Consider the following 21696-nt stretch of genomic DNA (forward strand, 5'->3'; position numbering starts at 1 on the left):
GCCTTCACTATCGGAAAAAGAATTGGAAGAGTTTCTCATAAATGAATGTCTGAATTTGAATTGGAGTCCTAAAATAACAGAAACAACTTATCCAATGAGGCTAATCATTGATAACAAAGGTGACACTTTGCGAAATCAATCTGGCAAAATCAAAGGAAGGATTATTGAACAGGTGCTTAAGACAAAACAACACAAAATTAGTGGGTCTTTATAAGCCTAGAAGGTTTAATATCCTAACCCATAAGAGTAAGCTTTCTTGGATTATTTCCGAAGCAAGAGCACAGTACATAATTTTCCTTAACAACCTCATGTATAATGTGTCCACTACTTAAAGATACTTCAGAAGAAGAGAAAAAAAAAAAAAAAAAAAAAAGAGAGAAAAGTGATTGCATTTGCTTAACACAAGGCAAACAAGAACAGGGCAATTAGCTTAAGGTCAGATACAAGGGGACATAGAAGAACAACACCCTCCTTTCAAACACTAGAAACAGAGAACTGAACATTATTAACGATGGGAACCATCCGAATGGTACGCTTCTATGGTGGGGATGCCAATACCTTGACGATCAACCGGACTAACAATCTCCACCTCCTTTTCCTCACCCTCAGCAAACGGATCATAATAAGGAGAGCTGAATGCCGCTGTTTTAAGATCCCAATACTCCTTTTGTTCTTGCTGGCTCCCTTCAGAAATAATGAACAAGCCACCTTTAGGAGAATCCTGGGTGAATGGTTGTGTTATTGAGCTTGAACTTGATGATCTAGTGGGCGCAACGCCATGTGGGGTTTTTCCACGAGTTTGGTCATGACTTTGATCAACTTGATGATCAGGATTCTGACTCATATTAATTCAAGGAAAGTTAAGATTAATCCCAAGATCTAAGACACTCTAACCCTTTGTTTTGCATTGATGGATGACTAGACAGTAGACAAAAATCTAAGTGGGTAGGAACCTTATAATTTAAATTAGTTATCATAGGAGGAAGGGAACCTTGGATTAGATAAGCATAGATGGGAAAGCCATGTAATTGTTACACGTACTCGCAACAATCCTCTACTACAGAGCCTATAAGTTGCCACATGTTAGATCTTATGTCGGGTATCGTAGGCTTGAAGCTAATGCAGATTCCATAATTGTTTGTAATTTCCCAAAACATGGAGCACACCGTCACAGACTCACAGGCAACAATGTTGGCCATGATGAGCCCTATGGTACTTAAAACTTGAAAGCTAGCTAGTAATTTTTTTTTAAAGACGAGAAAGATCAGACTCCAAAATATACACATATTATAGAGAATGAAATGCACATCCTTAGGCGAAATAAATATGCACCATCAACAGACATGACAAGCATCTCAAAAAACATAGCATCATTAAGGCAGAAATAGCTTTAATAAGGAAAAGTAAAAATGAGGCATTAATCTTTATATCAACGCAGAATCAGCAGTCAGGATAACAATAACTTAAAGAAAATCAACACTTAGCAGATATATGACCGGTGCAATAACTTAATAACTTACGCAGCATTGAGCCTATGAATCAAAAGGCACACTTGTGTCATAATTAATCCTTCTTACTTGCAAGCGTGCATAATTCCAATATGATGTTGCTAAGCGGTTAGTTCACATATCTGGTAATCAAGGATGAACATTTGCCATTTTTGTCCAGCAAGCAGATCTCATCTGCAGCATGTAGCAATAGCACAAGCACACAGCATTAGTTTATCTTGATTTCTTGTTTTTAACTTCTTTTTTTTTTTTTTTTTTTTTTTTTTTAAGAAGGGGGGGGGGGGGGGGGGGGGGGAACAACTGCTAAATGTGAAGAGCACAACATATGAATATAGACTTTGTAAAAACAAACAGGTACAATATATCTTGATAACTCTGCAGTCATCGATGGTCTAATGCAAAATTCCACAAACCATAAAAAGTACTAGAAAGGTTCTTTAAATACAAAATTCATGGTTTGCTGTCTTCTTTTTTCTATTCATTTACTCCATCAATAGGACACCTCAATGTACATATCATGATTTCCATAGCCATCAGTGTCAAAAAGAAAACGCCAGTGAAATTTACCCACATTCGGATAAATTTAAAATATTTCAATACATAGCTGGATTTTATTATGCCAAATTTCATGCTTTCTTTCTATATTTCTGATTTCCATCAATAGGACATCACTTCACAGGGAATAACAAAAACCAATCAAAGGGCAATAGATAACTGGGGATATCTCACCAATTTTAGTCCCAGGAAGTTGAGCTACATCCTTTACAAACCCGCACAAGTCACAAGCACATTTCAACATTGTGGAAAATGTACCCAGAACAGGCAGATGAATCAGCATGCAAACTACATTTCTGTAAAAGGCTTGTGTTTCCAACTCTAAAGAGCAAATCATCTTTATCCACTATCACCTCCATCCTAGCTATCAGGCAGATGATAACTACTCGAGAATCATCTAACCATCATATATCACCAGAAATTTCCACAGGAGCATGATCCATCTCGAAAATGATGAAATCTCAAGTTGTCTCGAACAACAATCTCCCTCCCAGTAATCTTAGAAGCACCACACATAAAAATATGGCAGTCCTCACAAATTCTAAGGTTCTTCATAATCCTAATCGTATGAGCGGAATCAGTAGTCAATAATTCATAAGCTAAAGCTAACTTCTCACTGTGAGTCATTAGTATTTGTCTCTTGTCATCATCACTAACATCATAACTCACTGAATTAAAATTAGGTTGGTATCCATGAAGCTTCAACCTAGTTAGAAGGTCTTCCAACACCTGCTTAATCTCTCTGGATCTTGGATGAGTCAGGTCTCCAGCAAAGAATTCTTGTATATGTCCTTTCAGTCCTTCCACCCAGCTACGGGCAGGAATCTTTTTCAAACCCTTAATTTTCATCATTGTCCTCACTCTTGTAACACTATCCCATCTTCCAGCTGATGAAAGTATATTAGCAAGCAAGACATAATTTCCTATATTATTGGGCTCGAGTTCAAATAAATGGCTAGCAGCAACCTTAGCAATGTCAGGATTGTTATGAATTCTACAAGCTCCGAGTAATGCACCCCACACACCCCCATGAGGATCGAGTGGCATTGATTTGGCAAGGGCAAGGGCCTCTTCCAAATGACCTGATCTTCCAAGAAGATCAACCATACAAGTATAATGATCACCAGTGGGGGTGACGCCATACTTTTCCTCCATGATTCTAAATAATTGGCGACCTTCATCCACCATTCCAGCATGACTACATGCTGTAAGAATCCCAATCAAAGTGATCTTATTCGGTCTTATATCTGTCTTCTCCATCTCATAGAACAATTGCATTGCTTCAGCAGCACGACCATGCACTGCAAACCCCAAAATCATTGAGCTGTAAGTGTACACATTCCTTTCTCTCATCACCTTAAAAATCTCATACGCTCCATCCACTCTCCCACATTTGGCAAACATATCTACCAATGCAGACCCAATAACAACATTTCTATCAGGCCCATGTCCTGATCTTTCAGCTATATCCCTTATACGCGTCAAATAATTAGTCGTACCAAGCTGAGCACACGCGGAGATAACACCAGCCAATGTAAACTCATCTGCTTCAATCCCACAACACTGCATTCTATCAAACATATCCAAAGCATCCTTAGGACGAGCATTCTGCGAATACGAGGTAATCATAGCAGTCCATACCACTGAATCCTTCACATCAAGCTCATCAAACAACCCCATAGCAGCCTCCATCGCTCCCCCCTTAGCATAAGCAACAATCAATGAAGTCCCAGATACAACATCTCTCACAGGAATTTCATCAAACACCTTGTGTGCACATTCCAAAACACCACATTTCACATACAAATCAATCAACGTATTCCCAGCATTCAGAAACAACTCCGACGAAAACCCACCAAACTTAAACATCTGCCCATGTAACTGGCAACCCAAACCCACATCCTCCATTAGAGTAGCAGCCTTAAACAGAGCACAGAAAGTAAAAGAAGTGGGTAAAGCTCCATTCTTCCTCATACAATCATACAAAACTAAAGCTTCTGAAATTGGCCCATTTACAACATACCCACGAATCAAAGCAGTCCAAAGAAAGGAATTTGGATGACGAACCTGGGAGAAAATGGCGCGAGGGTAGCCAGCCATGGGAGAGTTGAATTTGGTGAAAATGCGGATGAGTTTGGTGAGAACATAGCTGCTTTGGTCAAGGCCACAACGGTAGATGCGAGCATGAGCTGCTTTGAGATGGGTGAGATGGGTGCAGGAATTAAGGGTAGAGATTATGCGTGATTCGAACAATTGGTGAATTGGGTTTGGAGGAGGGATGAAAGATGATGATGAAGATGAAGGGTAGTGGTTTTTGCGGAATGTATCGGATGAGAGACGAAATGTAGTCGGAATTCGCATTACATTGTTCTGTATTTTCTGGGTTTACCTGTGCTGTTGTTGTTATTTGCTCAACTCCCTGCCGAAAATGGTTAACGGGAAATGGCGCCTTGAAGCAACTTTGGGTTTTTTTTTTTTTAAAAAAAAAATTAAAATAAAACGAGGCTAATCTCTGTAATACATTAAGAACAACCTAACTTTTCCCTTTGGGGTGATTAAGTGAATAAATCATAAAAAGATGTGACAAAAGGAAGAGAAAGGTCAGGGCTTAATCTTGAAATTTGTTGTTTGATTTATCTTTCGATAATAATGGTTGAAAATCGCAGATTCAAAATGATAGTAATTCTAAGTAGCATATATAAACTTAATAACGTTGTGGATAGATTGAAGTGATTCACCAATGACGTAATGACGTTTGTTGGCTTCAAGGGTTTTTGGTTTGGGCCTTTTACAACTTGGTTCTTGATGGCAAGAAGATAGCACCATTTATGCATTCTCGCAATGTCAATGCTTTTGCAAAGTAGAATACGAGGTAATTTCATATTAGACTTTTAGCCAATGTAATTTACGCCTTTATTAGTCAAGTTTGAATCACAATTAGACAAAATATATTTTAGTACAAAATAGTAGCGGTTAAGCTCGTGCTTTGCCCAAATTACTCGCATCATATGAGATTGTAGAGTGTTATTACTTTATTGACCCTAATAAGAAGATTTTAAATTTGTTCGAATGAGATCTAAGACCCTAAACTAGCTTTACTTGTAAATAGGGGTATTTTTAGTATTTTCATTATAATAAAAGGCCATTAAATTATACAAGTATAAAGTAATTAAATAACATAATAAGTACCAAAAAAGTGTTGGCTCAAAAAGGTTTGGGGTTTGTATCCTACCAAATGAGGATTGGGGTAAGGATTAGTATTTGATCCAAAATAACCGTGAGTGTTGAGATTTGGTTATAACTAGAGCATATAAACACCATTTTAAAAGCATCAAACACTTTTAAATGACAAATTTCTTATATGTGATTAGCCATACGGTGTGTCCAACCATTATGGGGTTACTCAATTAGTGTTACAGGAAGTTACTCAATTAGTGTTACAGGAGTTACTCGGTCTGTGTTATACGAAGTAGCCTTATAAGGGTGAGTTATTCAATTAGTGATATAAGGGTACTTGATCAGCATTATAGGGCTACTTGATGGTCATTAATAAAAATAGTTTCTCAGTTGTGCAAGGTTTTAGATTTCAGGTGAAAAGTCCAGAAAGGTTTTAAATTGGAAGTGCAATACTAGTCAATTGCTCTCTGATTCCTTCACGCCTGAGCCAGAGCCTGAGGTACTAAGCTTATTTTACCAATCTCATTATCACCGTCTCTTCGACATAATCGCTTCCTAATTACTGTACTATCTCTTATCTCTCTTCAATATCTTGTTTCAGTGATTTCATACTTCAATTAAATTGTTATCATGTCAATAAATTCGAATTCAAGAATAATTTTGCACACAAATAATTAAAAAAAAAAATGAACAATAGCTCTCTTCCTGCAATTATATACGTAGTACTTCGTATATATTTTTTGTAGTAAATTGGATTATTAGATTGAATTTAAACCATTTGCCATTCGTTGACAATCGCGTTGACAATCGCAAGGGGTTGAATTTTGAGGGTTTTAAGTTTGATTTCTGTGATTCTTACTACTGATCCTGAGCTTTCGTTTCTTATATTGCTTATGATTTTATAGGGGCAATGTAAATTGTAATAATGTTCACATCTCATATTATTATGGTTATGCTGCTCTAAATTCTTGTTAAGGTGGGTCTATAATCTGTTAACAGATGTTGAGCTCAGGGAATGGCTTTGATTGTATCAACGCGCCTCGATTAATTATGTTGGCCACCCTAGGTATGTGTTCTGAATGTCTATTACTTAATGGGATTTTTGCTGATTTTAGTGTATGTTTGGGTTCCACCCAATTTGCTTATGCTTTTGGCTTGGTTGGTTTTTCTTGCTTAGTGATCAATCACCCTCACCTAATAGTAATCATATAGTTAAATCCTTCTCTGTTCAATGGTAATCTGTTCTTAAAGTGAAGAAGTACTGTTTCATTTTCATTTTTCATTTACAGTCTCTTCTTCTTATTGGTGGATCAGTTGTACTATCATGGGTGGTTGGAGTTGCCTCCGTGGCAGTGCCGAGTTCTAATTGCTACGCTCTTGATAATTCCAGCCACATTGTTGATTTTGTATCCTTCATCTTTTGGTATTACTGATTTGACAGATGATTCTATTGTTAATATATTACAAATTTATCCATACATTGGCTTGCTGTTAAATCCTAGGATGATAGCATGAGTTTGTAGACTTTTTATCATTGCAGGGTGTTTCTTTTGAAATTAATTGATACTGTCAACTGCTTACATTGAAAAATCTAAGTTTGATGATGTTGTGTTGCTACTTCTACTGTATTAGTATATAGTATCAATGATTTCAAGGCTTCACCCTTCATGTCCTCTTTCTAGACCTCACTATTGGGTGAATCCTAACATGATGTTGTCTTGCTGGGAGATTGAGTCCGTAAAGTGGGCCTAGTTTTTGCATTGCAGTGGTGATGATTTATTTTACCGCAATCTCTACTTTTCAGATATTTTCAAACTATTTGTCCTTAATCATTTCTCAGACAAGCTGGAAAGGACATCTCTTTGAGTATGAGGGAAAGGTCTGTTTTTAGTTGCTCATCTCATCTGCGTAATGAACCATGACAAATACTGATTTTCTGTTTGGTGCTTAATGATCTGTCTTTTGTCTTTACCTCCATGCAGGAGTCAGACTTGGTTGTTCGATTTTGCAAAGACGTGGAGAGCAGATCACAAACAGTAATCTACTGAGCTATAAGATTTATCTTTACTAAAAAACTTTGTGCCACTTCAGTTCAGTGTCATCTTCATTCCTATAACTTTTGGATTATTAATTTAAATTAAACTACATTAAAAATGTAAATACGGGAACAGACTTAATGGAATTGGTCCAAACAAATGTCTCATTATGTGACTTAAGATGATGTAGATTTCTGTAGATTCATACCGTGCTGTGTAATTTGTAAGCATATCAGCATATGCCTCAGTGGCTGCTTTGTCTTTATTACTTAAATACAATACATGGCTGCAGATCAATCACTTTCCACAATTTGTACTAACCTCCCCACCCCCTCTTCCTTTTTGTTTGCAGGGATATGTTGATTTTGGCCGCTTTGATACATATAACCATTTTGTTGCTGGCTCTGGACGTGTCAACTTTGTTCAAGTAATTCTTGACTTCTTGGGCTCTGCATTTTTTTATTATCCTGTTTAATTGGAGAAAAGATCAATCTTAAAATGCGTAAATAATAATGAACTTTTGTTGAGAAACATGTATCTGATATTATCATAGGAGATATTCATTTTGTCAATTTACTGATTACTTCAATCAAGAATTCTCAATTTTCGGTTTAACACATTCTCTACGTTTTAGCTGTATTATAATTATTATCTTTGCCGATTGGAATAAGTTTTCAAGAAAAATTCTGTCTGGTCAGCTTCCCAATAATTGTTTTGAGCAGATCATCAGAAAAACAGGTGCTTAATTTTATCCTTTTTTAGCACTAGGTCTAGCTGGGATTTTTATTAAAGGCAATAACTGAAGAGAATAGAAAGCGGCAGAAAGAGAAAGAACTACAGTTGCCTGAGCCAAGGAGCAAAGCATAGGTGCTGCACAAGGCATGAGCAAAAATACCTCATACTTAAAAAACACCAATATATGGCCATAGAAGGTAGCATTTTGACTCATCTTAGGGCCATTTTCAGTTAGGCAATGCATGAGCATGAGCCTAGGAAGGTAAGACCCTGCAAGACCAAGGTATGCGACCTAAGACATGATTTCAAGGGGTGCTAACTCATGGGTCAAGCCATGAATTAGATGGTTCCTGTCACTAAATAGGCCTTGGGAAGAATGGGTAACCCTTGATGCCTAATTTTTCCTGTTGATCAAATGTTCTCCAAAGGCTAAATTAAAGGCTATAATCCTAATGGTGGGGGATGCTATTCAGGGTCATAAAAGGTTGTTTGGAACCATATCTGCTCACTAGTCCATATAATAACTTAGGATGACCTTGAGTCAACGATGAAAGGTGTGTCTGTGATTGGCTAATAGTTAAGAGGCAAAGTAAATAGTCTCCAACCACCTAAGTGGCATCCCGAGGTCTCATGGGGTCTATGAGAAACACCTTGTCCTCTATCCTTGATGGGTCAGTGAAAGTCTAAAATTCTCCAAAACTGAAGGCTATAATACACGATTTTAAATCAATTTTGGAAAAGTTTTCAAAATTGAAGTGGATGTAAGGAGTGTATCCTGAGCTCATTAAAGTTGATTTGGAAGCATAACATGTATACCAACAGGTCTCTAAAGTCCACTAGAAATTAAATTTAAGATTGAATATTAATTTTCTCCCGACAGAGTGACAGGTTGGCAACTCTTTTGGATCAAAAATAGAATACAACTAAAGTTTCCTTGTATAAGTGGGGTGGGACTGAAAGTGCAGCTAAATATAAGCAAGCCTTAATTTAAAATCTTATGGTGCATGTATTCTTCTTTTGTCTTACGAGTGATTCTAATGCACTCTTAAGTTGTTCCATTTTGGAGTTTTTTGGTTTCATACCTTCCTTTGCTGTCGGTCAGATTGTTGGTTTCATTAACCCTGATAATTGCTTCATTGGCTTTGAATGTTCATCACTCTGACTGGCCAAGGTGAATATACATGGACATTTTATGGTGAATGGACATGATGACACTAGTATTAGCATAGTATCGGTTATGTTATGTGGCACCTTAATGATGTGACCCTCCCCAAAGGAAGTTCATTTAGTTCTTTCTATTTTTCCCCGTCTGGTTTTGGGGTAGGGTGGGGCCGTGGGGGTGAGGTTGCTCTTCTATGACCAGAGATAAAAAAAATTGGCAGTATGGAATTGTTCGTTTAAGTTTACTGTCAATTTTTATCACCGTAGAGGGATGGGTTGCTACGTTGCTTCCATTCAGTTATTGTCTGACAGTTCTAATCTCCCAAAGTCCCCCCTCTTCCTGTATGCCTTCTCATATGAATTACTTGTTTCAATTTTTTGAAAATCGTCCAGGGATTCTATGAGGGTGATCTCATGAATTGTGAGCAAAGTTATAACAAATTGGGGCGCACGGCTCAGGTTAGCCATTCAGGCATACACCCCTAAGTGGGCGTATAACTTTGTTTGTGTCTCTTGATATTTATTCTTGTTATTGTTTGTTACATTTTCTTCTATTCTCTTTAGGTAAATATCATATGTGGAAGTTGTTTGAGCAGACAATGTAAAGGTTATAAACTGGATGTATATGTACCATACTTTGATTTGTTATTTTATCTTTGAGGCTCTGATTCACAGTTGACAACATTTTCTGTATTATCATCACATCTCAGGTGAACTTGGATGTATATGCAGTGTTACATATGAATCATCTTGCAGGTAATGCTACATAATTTTATTTATTTATTTTTTTTTTTTTTTTTTGGTTTTGTTTTTAATCGTCTTTGCAATCTAGCACATTTTTGGTCCTCCAGAAAAGATCAACAAGATGTCTTCTTGGCCTTATTTTGTCATAATGCATGTCATATAATGCTTGCCATCATGCCATGGGGAATTTTCAGCTTTAAAAGACATTTAGGAATATCAGGACATTGAGATGTGTTTTCAATATGGATGTGTGGGAACACTGAATGGGTCAAAATTGGGAATGGACATATTTGGAAGAAAGTTGGAGTATTGGAGGATAATATAAATAAGAACTAATTGTGTCAGTTTAGGCATGTGAGTCAGAGACTAGAAGATGCACCAGTCAGGACTCAGGATCATAGGGATCTTAACAGAAGCCAAGGAGGCCACAATTGATTTTGATGTAGGGATATAGGTGCGATATGAAGAAATTGGGCTTACATGAGCACTCAAAATGGCACGTTGCACTTGACATAATGGCATGTTGCACTCGACACCTGACAGAATGGCATTGACGGAGAGGGTCTTGGTAGATGACTATTGGAAATAAAATATTGGTTTATGTGGCCGACTCCAATCACTGGAATTAAGGAAAAGAATATCATATTGTCTACAGCAATCTTGGGAGAGGGTCTTGGTAGGTGACAATGTCTACTGTTTGGTCTTTGTGGTAATATAGCTCTCCTAGTGTCGGCTCTAGATCTATGCCATCATGAACAATAATGCTCCTTTGGTTTTCTTTTGATTTACCATTTATCTTAGACTCTTGTTCTAGGAGGATTGAGTGGGTATAAGAATAAGATGGATAAAGGGTAAGATAGTAAATTGTGTTGACTCATATAGAAAAGAAAAGAAAAAAAAAAAAAAAAAAAGAAAGAAACAAAATAGAGTAAAAGTGGGTGCATCAGATGACACACCTGAAAAATGGAAAGTGGGTACATCATAAAAGAGGAGTATTTCATCATATTTGTAGAATCTATTTACATTAGGGTTTGTTTGGTTCATTTTATTTTAACTTAGTTTATATTAAGCTCAGATAATTTAAATACTATATTGATTTTCTCTGATATATACTCAATTTTTATTCCTTTTATCAGTTCATCCTGACATTCTTAATAAATTGTCAAATTCTTGCAGTAAGTATTATAATAAATGTCTTTATTTGTTTTCTGGTTGTCCACCAATCATATTCTTGTCAACTCAAGAAGTTATTATACTACTTTACCCTGCATTTCTTTCATTGTTGGTACCATATCTTAAAATCCAACCTATGCTTAATGCGTTTTCATACCTAATGCTAGAAATTGGTTACAATTTGTAGAGCCATAGAGGGGTAAAACTGAACTTTTCTGATTATATGTATACTGGTTGCAATTTGCAAGAGTTATTGTGGAACTTGCTATTCCTTGTGAGAAACGTGGTCCACGGGTTTTTGAAGGATTCACTATTGGGTTTCATCCACGGTCATGGGAAATTGTAAGAAACTTGCTATATTTTTGCAAATTCAAATACCCTTTCCCATAACTGATCTGATTGATGAATACTCTGGAATGTCAGGTCTACAATGGCATGACCCAACCTGGTTTTGAGAAGTCTCACAATGAATACCGGTAAGGTCTCTTATGAGAAATATGATGCAACTTGCACTTACTGATGATTCTATATTTTAGTTGTAATGCTTTAGGCTCTTCCCAGATTAATGATGCTATTTTGGGTTGCCTAAGGCTCTCTTTTTACTACTGCACGAGACTGATACTTTTGATTTGTTTGTCTTGCAGCTTTAGTACTGAACAGATTCGTGTTACCCTTCATATGACTGCAGTTGCATCTCTCTCAAATTTGGTGCAAAAACCAACTGTAAAGGTGATTTTGTCCCCCTTATTATACTGAGACTTGTGCGACACTGCTACCAATCAACAAGAGCTTCCCTAATGGTCAAAGAAACAAATTCAAGAATATTGATTGCTGATGTAGTGCATTCTCTCATATCATCAGGTACTCCCACGGACTGGCCTAGAAGTTCATCTATCTGGCTCTGGTGCTTCTGGAACTCCCCCAACAACTTTGTCACCAACTGTTTTGACTGTAGATTGGACATGTATGGCTGCAGTTTACGCATTGTATGTATTGAGGGAAAGTGGTGTCTAAACATTTAAATTACTACAGGTAAAAAGGTACACACTACTCCTTACGAAGTGGAAATCACTATTCCTGTGGAGAATTATGATCCAGTCAAGTTCACACTTACAAAAATGTGCGGTAAGATTATCTGTTCAATTGTGTTAATGAAATTGAAGGAGCAAGCTATAGTTCCTTTGACATGAAAAACTTTGTTCAATTTTGAAATTTTGCAGATCATAAACAAGATGATGGGAAAGAGACAATGAAAGGATGGGCTATATTTGGAATCTTATCTTGCATGTATGCAATCTATGTTTCTATTTTTGCTAGCTTTTTCATTTTGATGGTTGTTGTCTTGAGATACTGTAAGTACTTAGCAAATTTGTATTATGATTGACTACAAGGTCAGCATATCCCCTTCCTCATCTTAATAGAAGATATATCATCAAAGCATAGCATATGCATTATCACTTGCTCTGTGCAATGTTAACTCATGTCAGCATGATATTATAATGTACAAGCATTATTTCATGTGCAAAAATGTTTTTCTCCTGTCCGTTGAAAATTATGCGGCCTGAGCTAATTAAAATTCCGGGACATATTATCCAAGAATTTAGAAAATATTGTGCAAGATTTCGAGGTTTCTATCCTGTCACATGCATAAAGCTATACCTCCTTTTTGGTTTCATGTTTTTTTCTATTTGACCTTTGTTCCCTCTGGGCTTTCTTGAGCAGATTCTTCGTTTCACTTACCCTGTTCTGCTGTGGTGGATTTATTTATAAATCAGGGGCACAAAACCAGGTATGATCTTGTGTGGTGTGTCCTGTAAGCCGAACTTTGAGTATTCAACCTCTCATATTGCGTTAAAGTCTGCACCATCCTAATTATGAATACTTCTTGCAGCATGGGCTTGATGCATTGCCAGGGATGACCTATTTATCAGCATTCTTACAAACTGTAAGTTCTGAGCGTCCATACTCCCAATTTCTTTCTTTAATTATAGTAGACAGAGGGTGGGTGGGACTAAGATGTTATGCATGCTGGCCCACAATTACTTCCTGAATATAGGTGGGCACCTTGAGCAGTGTGGTCATTTGTTTCAGTGTCAAGTATAGGTGCATGTCCTAGGATCAGAGTTGGCTTTGTCTTTCAAGTTTTATGAATTTTGCTTGGTTTAAGGTGTTTAGTGCCGCACTGTTGTCTATCTTATTGTAGCACGAGGAGATTATTCAAAATGGCTATTTGATTGCTAAATTGGACATGCCAATGATCCTTTTGCCACAGAATTGTCTGCTTCGCATATACAGTACATAATATTTTTGATTTCTAATTTTCTATTATATACTGACTTTGACTGAGACATATTTTTGTCATTGTGTTTCCTTTTTGTTTATTTGTGCTGATAGGTGTCCGGAGGAGGTCAGGGCTACCAAAGAGCAGAAGAGAGTAACAATCCCTTCATCCCTGCTGCTCAAGGAGCTGGAAGGACTGAGGTCAGATATGGTTCCATTTAAATGTACATACTCTCAAGTCCAAAGCAAAGCAAACATGATAACAAGGATCTGTTTTGTTGAGGTACTAGCTACACAGACAACCTTCTTCTTTCACCCCCACCCTCCTACCTACCCCCAGAAAAACACCTTCGGGTTTAAAAAAAGGAAAAGAAAAAGAATTTTAAAGGACACTTGCAGGTTTCAGTGTCAGCTTAGCACATTTGAATTTCAGTCACGAGCCATTGAAAATGACGATTACTGCATGCAACTGCTGCTTAAATGCTGAAAATTGACTTTCTACTGCATTGGCAAAAGTTTTCTTTGATCTGTTTTTGCTTCTTTATGGTTACGGCCCTTGCGGGTGCTATATTTTACGATCATTGGTTCAGAGAATGAATTACAGTAAACAGCGTTTATTTGGTTATGACATGTAGTGTTTATCACTGGGCTACTGACTTCTAACAACTTTTTCATTTAGTTATAAGAGCAAACCACATGAAGTTATTTGATTTGTTTATATTTTCTCTCTTCCCTTCAAGCTCTTTCTGAAGACTTGTTCTTGATTAAGATGAAAAACAAAGTTAAGACATGGTAAAGATAGGATTCGAAACAAAAGGGAGACCGGCAACTCAAAATGCAAACTTCTGGGTGTCTTAAAACCTATAATGTATTAATGTATCCTGAAATTTTGCATATATATGAAGTCCTTGCGTCCAAATTTATAAGCCCCAGGTTATCAGACAATTTGAATTAGTTTCAAGATGGAAGTTAACCCTGGTGACTATAGATATGAAGCCACATTTTACTTGTAATTCTGCTATCCGCTCTTGTTTTATGTGTTTGTTTATATACGTTCTTCATTGATCATTGATGCATATAATTTGGCACTCCTTGGTAAACAACGGCGCCTCATTTTATTAGACCTTATCTAGGAGCTGCTGAATGTTATCTAGGAGCAGGTCTGCTGACCTTAATTGTGTTTTGCCCTTTAAACAATAATTGGGAAGAAAAAATTAACCTAATATTCCATCTACTTTCCATCTGTAATTATTTAATGTGAAATGATAAATCGACAAACCTTTTCTATCAATCAATCGTTGAAAAATGTTCAATCATCATCTGTTTATCACATGCAAATAATTTTTTTTCCTATCGCGAAGCATCATTGTTGTAAACTTTTTAAGGTACATACTATATTGCTCTAAAATAATAGGCCATAGTTTATCTTACTGGTCAAAACATACAAACTATGATCATGAAATCGTACTATTTATGAAGTTATGAGCATAATATCATTTGTCGTGATTTTTAGACACGTAAAGGATCATGAACTTGTTGCAAATAATAAAGCAGCTCAAATCATCGCATATCATGTTTCACTTTATGTCCAATTATTCGACAGACTATCTATTCCTTTCATTTCAATTGTACAGCAACACGAGTAGTTAACGCAATTAAAAATAGCATCAATCATGCTATAAGAAAAGCTTAAAAAATTAAATGATAAATAAGTTTGACCAATTCTTTTGCTTGTGGTATCATTTTTTTTTTTAAAATCTTTATTTTCTTTGTAAGGGGAAATGGGGTCTAGAGGTGTTAATACCGTTAATTGTACACGGTACACCACACGGGGCGGTGGCCGGTGGCCAGTCTTCAAGTCTCCTGCTAATGAATTGGCTTTTGGCATTAAAACTAAGTAACTAACTACTCCCTTCTAACTTCACCATTGCCTTGCATCACTTTGCTTTATAAAGATAAAGTTAATTATTATGGAGACATTTACCATACATGCTTTTCGTTTTGACCTTATTTCTTTATAAAGTCCAAGCCTATCTTAATTGTTGTTTATTGATAGATTGTGGGCCTTAGATATTTACTTTTACTCCGTTTCATAAATCGCAATAGTAGTGTGGATATAAAGTTTTAGAAAAATGATAGGGTGTTGAACTGGGGACCAAAGAAGAAATTTTAGATATACAGTATTTACTATAATTGTTTTTTTTTCGTGAAAGAAAAATGAATTTATTAATACAAGTAAAAGATATTCAAACGACACTTACAAATAATTCCAAAGAAATCTAAATAATTTCACAACATAACACCTTAGAACCAATAATAATAATAATTGTTAGTATGAGTGAGAAATAATAATACGAAGTAATTAAAAAAAAAAAAATTAGTGTAAGTGGAGTTGATAGGAGAGAAAATATAAAATATTAGTGACCTTTGCAACAAAATAAAAAGCAATTATTAAGAAATGGATGAAAAAATTGTTTCTATTATTATGAAATAGAAGGAGTATTTTTTTTTTTTTTTCGTTCGAAGAGCTTTGGTCTAGTTCACAAGGTCAATTCAGCAATTTGTTGTTATACTTTGTTCAATCTTCATGTCTATTTGTCTAAAATCTACATCGCGTATACATCATACTATATATGAAGAGTTATTCCATGTTGAATGATGTAATTCCAAAGAAGATTTTATTTCCAGTTTTCATTTTTATCTTTTTTTAACATTGACTGTAACTAAACCAACACTAGGTGGTTTTTTTATGCTTAAAATAATCTAAAATTACTTGTCCATTAACCAGTCTAACAAGGCAAGCCCAAATAATCAATATTGATGCAACCTCTAACCTACCATATTTTTTACTTATAAGATAGACACCATTTTACATTTTCATAATTTTTTGAGAAAAATACCCTTTTTTTTTCTTTTTTTTTTCTTTTTTTTTTTTTTTTTTTTTGTCATGCCCTATTCTCACTTATTTGGGAGAAAACAAGTTTATACAAGTTAAATTAAAAATAGAAAGTTTAGATAAAATAAGTTTAAAATTGATAAGTTTAGATAAGTTAAAGTCACTATAGGTGTGAAAACCTTTCATAACTATTTTTTCCACTTCAAAGGGCAATGGAGACTTATATTCTATTTTGTTCAAAGACTTATACTTCAAACTGTGATATGAAGTTTTAAGAAAAACTATAATTTGATAACTGTTTTCATTTGTAGACATTGTAGTAACTCATCCAATGGAGGCCTTCATCTAACCTTATTTTCTCTTCTTGAGCCCCTATGTGAACTCCCTATTGAAGATGCTCTAAGAAGCTGTTAACCGATTAGGATCGTTGAAAATAGACAGTATGCGAATGTTAACTGACGTACAATTAGAAAAAATAAAATTGTGTTTTAAAAAATTCATCAGAAAATTAATGGTAAACAAGCTGCAGGGATTATGTACAACAATAAGGAGTAGATAAAACCATCACAATAGCACAAGGTCAAAAAATTGCTTTTTTTTCTGTTATCTTTTGGGCTAGGAACTTTGTACAATAGTAACTTATTGCTTGACACTTACATCTTGGAGAGTTGGAGGGCCAATAATTTGATTTGAGCAGTTAGAACCTTAATAAGAATCTATCTTGTTGACCAACTCCACCTCTTCTGTTATCCTCCATCTTTTTCGTTGACTTCATAATAGTTTTCTTCTATAAATACTTAACAAACCTATCTCATCATTCCACAAGTCCACAACAGTTAAGCATTAACAGTAATCCAGCTTATTATTAGTGCTGAAAACACTGGTGTACCTTTAAACACAAACAAATTAAACATGGTTAAGTCCATGGGTTACTTTGTTTTTGTTGTTCTCCTGACACTTGCCCCTATCTGCTTCTCTCATAAACCACAAGTGGGGTACCTCTTCCCTCAGTTCTACGACCACTCGTGCCCTCAACTGCAACAGATAGTCAAGTCCATTGTTGCTCAGGCGGTTGCCAGGGATCGCAGAATGGCTGCTTCCTTGCTTAGGCTTCATTTCCATGATTGCTTCGTTAAGGTATGTATTTGCTAAAAATACGAAGTATATAACTTAATATTCATCTCATTGGAATTTGTATCGAATTTGTATCAGTTTCTAATCTAAACCTATACTAATAATAAGTTATCTATTTTTTGTAAAATTTTGCAGGGATGTGATGCCTCACTGCTGCTAGACAGCGGTGAAGGCATAGTCTCAGAGAAGGAGTCAAAGCCTAATAAAAACTCTATTCGAGGGTTTGAGGTCATTGATGAGATCAAGGCTGCAGTAGAGAAAGCATGTCCCCATACTGTCTCTTGTGCTGATATCCTTACAATAGTTGCCAGAGATTCAAGTGTTATTGTAAGCATGTTTTCATAATATAATAGTATAATACTATAGTAGAATGCAGTTGTACATAATTAATCATAGAAGGCAGAACACTTGACAAAAGTATACTAAAATTACTAACATAATTACACTGCAGGCTGGCGGACCAAGCTGGGAAGTTCCCCTGGGAAGAAGGGATTCCAGAGGAGCAAGTATACAGGGATCTAACAACGACATTCCTGCTCCTAACAACACATTTAACACCATTCTTACCAAGTTTAAACGCCAAGGCCTTAACCTTGTTGACCTTGTTGCTCTCTCAGGTCTGTTTCAATCACCATATATTGTTTTTATATATATTGACCTTGCTATTCCATCTAGTAGGATTGTTCTTCTTACCACTATAATTTTTTTCTAAAAAATATTATCCTGGTCAGGCATTCCCTTTTCTCTGACAAGAAGAAAACCTAGTACTAACAATTATCTGTTCATTTCTATTGGCTGATTTCTGCTCTATGACTATGGCCCACCATTTTTTTCTAACAAAATTAAAAACATTTACTGGGTTGATGACATACATGTACACAAAAATTGTAAGATTACAAGGAGCATTCTCTCTAGCTACTCGTTTAAACTGGATAAGGATTAGATTGAATTTAATTAGACTGCCCTGAGATTCATCTACCCTCATAACGGCAGTGTTCTGTTTTTTAGTTATGTATTTTTGGGTTGAGAATGACAAGCAGAAGTGTTGGTGCAGGTGCTCACACAATAGGTAATGCAAGATGCGTCAGCTTCAGGCAAAGGCTCTACAACCAGAATGGAAATGGGCAGCCTGACTTCACACTTGACCCAGCATATGCTTCTAAATTGCGAAATCAATGCCCGCGGTCTGGTGGTGACCAAAACTTGTTCTTCTTAGATTATGTATCCCCCTTCAATTTTGATAACAGCTACTACAAGAACATATTGGCTAACAATGGGCTGTTGAACTCGGACCAAATTTTGTTAACCAAGAATCAAGAATCAATGCAACTAGTGAAACAATATGCCGAGAACATGGAGCTTTTCTTTGATCATTTTGCCAAGTCCATGATAAATATGGGTAACATCACCCCATTGACAGGCCCAAAAGGAGAGATCAGGCAGAACTGCAGACGGATAAATTCATATTAAGATCCTCTATACTTCTCTGTATTTACTCTTATTGGTGTCTCAGTTGATATATGGTGTAATATATTTTGCAATTTCAATTGTTTTCCATATTCAATATATGTGTCAATGTGTGTTTGAAGCGGAGTAATTGCTGCCTGCAGCAAGCTCTGTGATAAATTGTATACAGTCTTTTTCGGTTGAAATAAATTATTGCTAATCTCATGACTTGATCTTTCATATGTTATTTTCTACTCAATAGTCAATACAATGCTTAATCCCTTTTTTCTTATTATTATTAATATCATTTTATTTTTTTTTAGGGTTTTTCCAAGCTATGCCCCTGTGGTTATTGAGTTTCTAAGGTTTGCCCATACTTTTTCAAATTTACAAGATGTACCCTCCAACTTAAGGTGTTTATTCAACCGTACCCTATAACGTTAATCCAAAGTTAGTAGTTGTGTTAACGGTTTATTACCACACTTTGGAGAGAAATTTCACGCCCAAATTGGGTTAGAGTTATATAAGTAGGTTAACATTTAGCATTTTTTCCAAATTTTCTCATCTATTTTTTCTTCTTTCTTCTAAAAGCAACCATTGATATGTCAAGCTCTCGGTGTATTTCTTATTCTTTTTTCTCATCCGCTTCTTATTACTTCCTATTTAATTACAATTGTTAACGTCGAGTTTACAGTAGAGGGTACGGTTGATTAAACAAATTAAGTTGGAGGGCATAACTTGTAATTTTGAAAAAGCATGGACACACCCTAGAAACTCAACAACCTTGAGGGCATAGCTTAGAAAAACTTTTTTTTTTTTTTTTATATTGATGTACTTAAAAATAAAAAAATAATAATAAAAAAAAATAAAAAAAATAAAATAAAATAAAAAAACTTTCTTCTATTAAAGTTTCACACAATAATGGTAGACTATTGTTTTCTCCAAAGAAAAAAAAAAAAAAAAAAAACATACACAGAGTAAAATACGAAGTATTTTTAAAACATATACGAAAAAATAAAACAATGTAATATTTGAAACATACTCACTCCATTCCAAGTTTAAGTTTACATGAACAAATGCAAGAAGTACTTGCTGTAAGAGAAAGTAAACTTCATATTGTTACAGCAAAATAACATTTCATCAATTATTGTTTGTGCCCTGAGATGTATTATTTGCATTGAGATATACTCCCCCTATCTCATATTACTTACTCCCTCCGTCCCATAATACTTGAGACGTTGGGGTGGACACGTAATTTAAGAAAATTACAAGTGGGTCCATTTAAAACATTTGTTTATTATATAAAAGATTATCTTTTGTATTTTTACATTGTAAGAAACCAAAAAGTGGGGATGGTGGGGTAGCGAGGCGAGAGAAATTGTAGGATTTAATTGGTTTTGGGGTTTGTGGTCTCAAAAAGAGTATTTTTTTATTAGTGGTCCCATTTCATATTTAGTAACGTGTCAAGTATTGTGGGACGAACAAAAATGGAAACTGTGTTAAGCATTATGGGACAAAGAGAGTACATTATTTCGGTTGAATACATTTGGCAATATTCAATATACAACTGTGACCACTGACTAGGTAGTAAAAATTATAAAAAGTTTATATTTTGACTTTATACCTTTAATTAGATCAACTCATCATCTTTCATTATTCTAATCTCATATAGACATCAACGTCTTTCATTCTTAAAAGTAGGGTGACTTTATTGTTTAATTTAGGTTTCACTTGTAATTTTCATGGGTTCTTCAGTGCCTAATGATTTTACATTACAATTTAACTAAAAAACCCCTTCCTTCTCCTTCCCTTTTATCTCCTCCTTATCTTCCATGAATGTTACCAAATGCGATATATAAAATGTCTTGCAAATATTGTCGACGAAGCAAAGGTTAGTAAATTTGATCAATAATATAATTCTCAAACTCGGCCCCTTCCTATGGTTTTTTGGTGGTAGGGGAATGGGTCTCGGGGTGTTAATTATACACCACGCGGAGCCTCAACTAATAAAATTGTCTTTATTATTCGTCAAAAGAAAAAAAATAAAAAAATTGTCTGTGTTAAGTTTTTAATTGTAACACTATTTAATGAATTTTCAAACAATAATACTCCCTCTGTCTCATAATACTTGGGACGTTGGGGTGGACACGTAGTTTAAAAAAACTACAAGTGTGTCCATTTAAAACATTTGTTCATTGTATAAAAAATTCATTTTTGTATTTTTATATTGTAAGAAATCAATAAGTGGGGTGGGAGTGGGATAGGTGAGGAGAGAGAAAATATAGGAAAATATATTTTTTTATTAGTAATCTCATTCCATATTTAGTAACGTGTCAAGTATTTTGAGACGGGCGAAAATGGGAACTGTGTTAATTATTATAGGACGGAAGGAGTATATGTTTTTGCATTAAGTTGAAGTTTAGTAGGAATTTGACTTTATTTTAACATATCTTCATATTGATTGGTCAAAAGAGCAGTTTGAAGCTTATTTTTTTTTTTTTTATTGATTGTCCTCATCGTTTATATATGAATCTTTCGTACTTTGATAGATTATTTATCCATGTTGATGCAACTCCGAAGAAGAGTACAATTTCAGTTTCCATATTCTATGATGTTAATTTTGACTGGCATAATATTATACGAGTATATTTGTACAGATTACAAAATTATGATTATGCTTTATGTACAATTCTCAATAAAACCACTACAAACATGCCAACTCCAAATTAACATTGTTTAAAGAACACCAACTCCTAACCCTCGGCTATGGTAGATACTCGGTTCCTTCAGCTACATACTTGTGTTCATATCCGTTATGTACATGTACTTGTATCAAACATGCGTGTAAAAA

At 35.3% G+C, this 21696-nt stretch overlaps 3 protein-coding genes across 6 annotated transcripts; 2 read left to right on the forward strand and 1 right to left on the reverse strand.

Moving 5' to 3' along the window:
• Positions 1–241: 241 nt before the first annotated feature.
• LOC110685844 (pentatricopeptide repeat-containing protein At5g44230-like) lies at positions 242–4594 on the reverse strand. The gene is made up of 2 exons (XM_021862377.1): positions 2238–4594; positions 242–1682 (listed from the first exon to the last, which is right to left on the reverse strand). Exon 1 carries the CDS (start codon positions 4422–4424, stop codon positions 2475–2477), a length of 1950 nt encoding a protein of 649 aa, XP_021718069.1. The 5' UTR covers positions 4425–4594; the 3' UTR covers positions 242–1682; positions 2238–2474.
• A 1007-nt stretch (positions 4595–5601) lies between these two features.
• LOC110685845 lies at positions 5602–14382 on the forward strand. 4 transcript variants are annotated; one of them, XR_002504108.1, is made up of 19 exons: positions 5629–5804; positions 6240–6306; positions 6555–6646; positions 7081–7119; positions 7223–7276; positions 7629–7703; positions 9566–9631; positions 9737–9779; positions 9883–9928; positions 11338–11431; positions 11513–11565; positions 11734–11818; positions 11951–12053; positions 12122–12214; positions 12310–12376; positions 12812–12878; positions 12981–13034; positions 13484–13652; positions 13769–14382. XR_002504108.1 is itself a non-coding variant. In XM_021862379.1 (18 exons), exons 2-18 carry the CDS (start codon positions 6240–6242, stop codon positions 13589–13591), a joined length of 1206 nt encoding a protein of 401 aa, XP_021718071.1. In that variant the 5' UTR covers positions 5602–5739; the 3' UTR covers positions 13592–14382. The 4 variants fall into 4 exon arrangements, 3 of the variants coding, with proteins under 3 accessions (XP_021718071.1, XP_021718070.1, XP_021718072.1); XM_021862379.1 differs by having other exon boundaries at positions 5602–5739; positions 13484–14382; XM_021862378.1 differs by having other exon boundaries at positions 5628–5804; positions 13484–14382.
• Positions 14383–17071: 2689 nt separating this feature from the next.
• Positions 17072–19070, forward strand: LOC110685846 (peroxidase 72-like). Its single transcript, XM_021862381.1, has 4 exons — positions 17072–17402; positions 17535–17726; positions 17851–18016; positions 18454–19070. Exons 1-4 carry the CDS (start codon positions 17178–17180, stop codon positions 18867–18869), a joined length of 999 nt encoding a protein of 332 aa, XP_021718073.1. The 5' UTR covers positions 17072–17177; the 3' UTR covers positions 18870–19070.
• The last annotated feature ends 2626 nt before the right edge of the window (positions 19071–21696 follow it).

This window comes from Chenopodium quinoa, unplaced genomic scaffold (assembly GCF_001683475.1).
Source record: "Chenopodium quinoa cultivar QQ74 unplaced genomic scaffold, ASM168347v1, whole genome shotgun sequence".
Taxonomy (NCBI): domain Eukaryota; kingdom Viridiplantae; phylum Streptophyta; class Magnoliopsida; order Caryophyllales; family Amaranthaceae; genus Chenopodium; species Chenopodium quinoa.

What these genes read in the sequence shown, in the direction of transcription:
- LOC110685846 (XM_021862381.1), top strand. Translation starts at nt 17,178, where the DNA reads ATGGTTAAGTCCATGGGTTACTTTGTTTTTGTTGTTCTCCTGACACTT. An exon ending in TCCATGATTGCTTCGTTAAG is followed by an intron (nt 17,403 to 17,534) that starts GTATGTATTTGC and finishes AAAATTTTGCAG; the next exon opens with GGATGTGATGCCTCACTGCT. An exon ending in CCAGAGATTCAAGTGTTATT is followed by an intron (nt 17,727 to 17,850) that starts GTAAGCATGTTT and finishes ATTACACTGCAG; the next exon opens with GCTGGCGGACCAAGCTGGGA.
- LOC110685845 (XM_021862379.1), top strand. Translation starts at nt 6,240, where the DNA reads ATGTTGAGCTCAGGGAATGGCTTTGATTGTATCAACGCGCCTCGATTA. An exon ending in TGGAGAGCAGATCACAAACA is followed by an intron (nt 7,277 to 7,628) that starts GTAATCTACTGA and finishes TTTTGTTTGCAG; the next exon opens with GGATATGTTGATTTTGGCCG. An exon ending in TATCAGCATTCTTACAAACT is followed by an intron (nt 13,035 to 13,483) that starts GTAAGTTCTGAG and finishes TTGTGCTGATAG; the next exon opens with GTGTCCGGAGGAGGTCAGGG.
- LOC110685844 (XM_021862377.1), bottom strand. Translation starts at nt 4,424, where the DNA reads ATGCGAATTCCGACTACATTTCGTCTCTCATCCGATACATTCCGCAAA.